Consider the following 3,422-nt stretch of genomic DNA (forward strand, 5'->3'; position numbering starts at 1 on the left):
ATGGGAAAGGACTTTAAATTCAAAGTGGGGATGGAGTTCTCCTCGCTTAAGGAGTTTAAACAAGTTGTTAAGAAGTATTATATACTAAATGGAAGAGAGATCATGTTTGTTAAGAATGATGACATAAGAGTTAAGGTAGTTTGTCAGAAGAAATGTGGATTTGTGATTTTGTGTAGTAAAGTAGGAGGAAGTCATACATTTAGGGTCAAGACTTTGGTTGATGGTCATAGTTGTGACAGAGTACTTAGGAATCAAAACGCAAATAAATATTGGGTTTCTAAAGTGGTTGTTGAGAAATTTAGAAATGTAGGCAAGATAACTGCAAATGAGATCATTGATGACATCAAGAAGACCTATAGTGTGGGGATCACTTTGTGGACAACAATCAAAGGAAGACAGATGGCCATGGATGTCATAGAGGGTGATGGGCAGAAACAACATACCTTACTTTATGACTACGTAACAGAGTTGAAAAGGGTGTTTGCTAGAACAACAGTCAAAATTAAAGTGAATCAACCACAACCAACTTTGCAGCCACATTTTGGGGCTTTTTACATGTGCTTGGAAGGTTGCAAGGAAGGTTTCATAAATGGTTACAAACCATTCGTTGGTGTTGATGGGTGCCACTTGAAAAGTAGTTATGGAGGGCAATTATTAGTGGCTATTGCAAGGGACCCAAATGACCAGTATTTTCCTCTGGCTTTGGCGGTGGTGGAAAATGAGTGCAAGGAGAGCAGGAGATGGTTTATGAGTCTATTGCTGGATGACATTGAGGATGTGCAATCCAATCAGTGGGTGTTCATTTCTGACCAGCAAAAGATATACTTCATGTAACTTTCTTTCTGTTTATTTGCATGTTATTTCCAACATTGTTTTGTGATTCTCTGCAGGGACTAATGCAAGTATTTGATGAAATTCTTCATGGAGTTGAACACAGATTTTGCCTAAGACATTTATACAACAACTACAAGAAAAAATTTGGTGGAGGAGTAATGATACGCAAACTGATGATGGGAGCTGCCAAAGCAACATACTACCAAGCATAGGAATCCAAAATGAAGGAATTAAAGAAGATTAATGTTGCAGCATATGAGTGATTAGTAGCTATTCCACGCCAATCATGGTGCAAGCTTGCATTTAGTGTATATCGTAGGTGTGATGTGCTTATGAATAACTTGTCAGAATCATTTAATAGCACAATTCTGTTAGCTAGGGATAAACCTATAATTACTATGATGGAATGGATAAGGTGCTATTTAATGAGTAGATTTTCACACCTAAGAGAAAGGTTTGTTGCATATTCTGGTGTTGTTTTTCCTAAACCAAATAAAAGGCTAGATAGGAAAGTTGAAAAAAGTGGGAACTGGATTGTTGTTTTGACTAGGGATGTTGTTCTTTAAGTGACCCACGGATTTACAATGGAGAAATTTTTTGTTGATCTTGGAAATTGTAGTTGTTCATGTTATTTTTGGGAATTAGTAGGAATACCTTACAAACATGTCATTGCTACAATAAATTACAAATTAGAACAACCTCAAGACTATGTCCACCATTATTATAAGAGAGAGGTTTACGAAGCTTGCTATGGGCCAAAAATTGCACCCATCAATGGAAACGAATTATGCCCAAGAAAAAATTCAACACCTCTACTTCCTCCATTATTTAAGGCACCTCCAAGGAGGACAAAAAAATTAAGAAGAAGGAAGGCAGATGAAAACGTGAGTCCCTCTAAAGCAGGGAGGAAACCATTGAAGATGAAGTGCAACAAATGTAACCAATATGGACATAATAGGAGGTTATAGAGCTGGAAAAACACAAGCACAAAAACTGAAATTTTAACAATCAAATTAAACATTACTTACAATTACATTGTACCTAATGAATATTGCATATTCGTGATAGGGGAAAAAGAACCAGAAAAAGAACAAAAATGTTGCAAGTGAAAGTTCCAATGCATATGGAATTAGAACCAACAAGAGGTTGAGATCTTCCATAACCACCACATCACAACCATCAACTAGCAAGGGAGGAAGGAGATCTAAGAAAGCTGCAACAGCCACAATAGTGTTAGGGTCACAAGCCAGTACCAACAATGCCTCATGACAGCCAATGTGACCTACTTTAGGAGCTGTGCTATTTTGGGAGCTGTGTTATTTTGGGATTTTTTTAATATTGAATGCTATTGGAATGAGACTTTTTATTTCGGGAAGATGTGTTATTTTTGTTGTACCAAACTTTGAATCAGGCTTTTTATTCAACTTTAGGAGACCACTTGTTATCTTTATCACCAATACATGATATTGAACCATTGTAATGTTTATAGACCGCTTGATATGTTAATGGAGCAACTTTTATATTTATGTCATCTTGGTAATTTAATATGTTGTGTGTTGAATATCTATATCATATTGAACCACTTAATAGATGTTTTGTGTTGAATATTACAAAACAGGTTATGGACCACTTAATAATGGATGACTTCATGCCAAAATTTAAAACAAATATATGCCAAAATTTGACACAATTATATGCCAGAGGGAATCATAAAAACTCCAAATGGACTCATAAGGAACTGGTCACTAACATGCTGCCAAGTCTCGCTTCAAATGCCAATGTTTTAACCATTTATATGTCATGTTTTTTACAATTAACCACAAACTGATAACAAATAAGACTTTCATGGAATGGACTGATAACACCCACAAAACTAACATCTTAATTCAGCACCATTCATTACAGAGTAAACATGAACAAACTAAATGTTATAATTGTTTTACCCTCCAAAGCCAAAATTACCATAGCCTAAAAACTGATGTAGAACGTCGTTTGCCACGCAAGCAAGTTTTTAACGCCATACAAAAATAAGGACGAAAACCAGACGTTTTGAAATCGTGAGGACCAAACAATGACCAAGTTTCGAGCAGGAACCATTTCCAAAATCAGCTAAAACTACAGGGACTAAAAACATATTTTTCCCTTATTATTATTAATTATGGAATATGTGTATTATAAGTTTTTGGTGATAAGTGCTTTGATTAGAAACTTCATATAGAAAGTCTTGATATGCATCTACATTTAAGCTTCTGACTTTGACTAAAAGGGAAACAATTCACAAAAAGATTACATATAAAAAAGTTAATCATTGTCACATTTGTTTCATAAAATACATTGTTGTCATAAGATAATTATTTTTTGATCATTTGAAATACAAAATCTTTCTACACTTAGATTTTAACGTTGAAGATATAGTTTTGTATAATTGAAACACCTTTCATATATATCTTTGGAAAACATTTGTTGTTATGACTTGTTTACGCAAAATAGAGATTTAAATAAATATAGCAAGTATATGAACATATAAGCATATAAAGAATATTATATTCTTTATATTAAGTCTAATGATATCATTGGATGGTTAGTGG

The 3,422-nt window shown here is 34.3% G+C and overlaps 1 protein-coding gene across 1 annotated transcript; it reads left to right on the forward strand.

Moving 5' to 3' along the window:
• Positions 1-2,103, forward strand: LOC114174432. The gene is made up of 3 exons (XM_028059275.1): positions 1-795; positions 891-989; positions 1,903-2,103. Exons 1-3 carry the CDS (start codon positions 1-3, stop codon positions 2,101-2,103), a joined length of 1,095 nt encoding a protein of 364 aa, XP_027915076.1.
• Positions 2,104-3,422: the final 1,319 nt, after the last annotated feature.

This window comes from Vigna unguiculata, chromosome 2, assembly GCF_004118075.2.
Source record: "Vigna unguiculata cultivar IT97K-499-35 chromosome 2, ASM411807v1, whole genome shotgun sequence".
Lineage (NCBI taxonomy): Eukaryota > Viridiplantae > Streptophyta > Magnoliopsida > Fabales > Fabaceae > Vigna > Vigna unguiculata.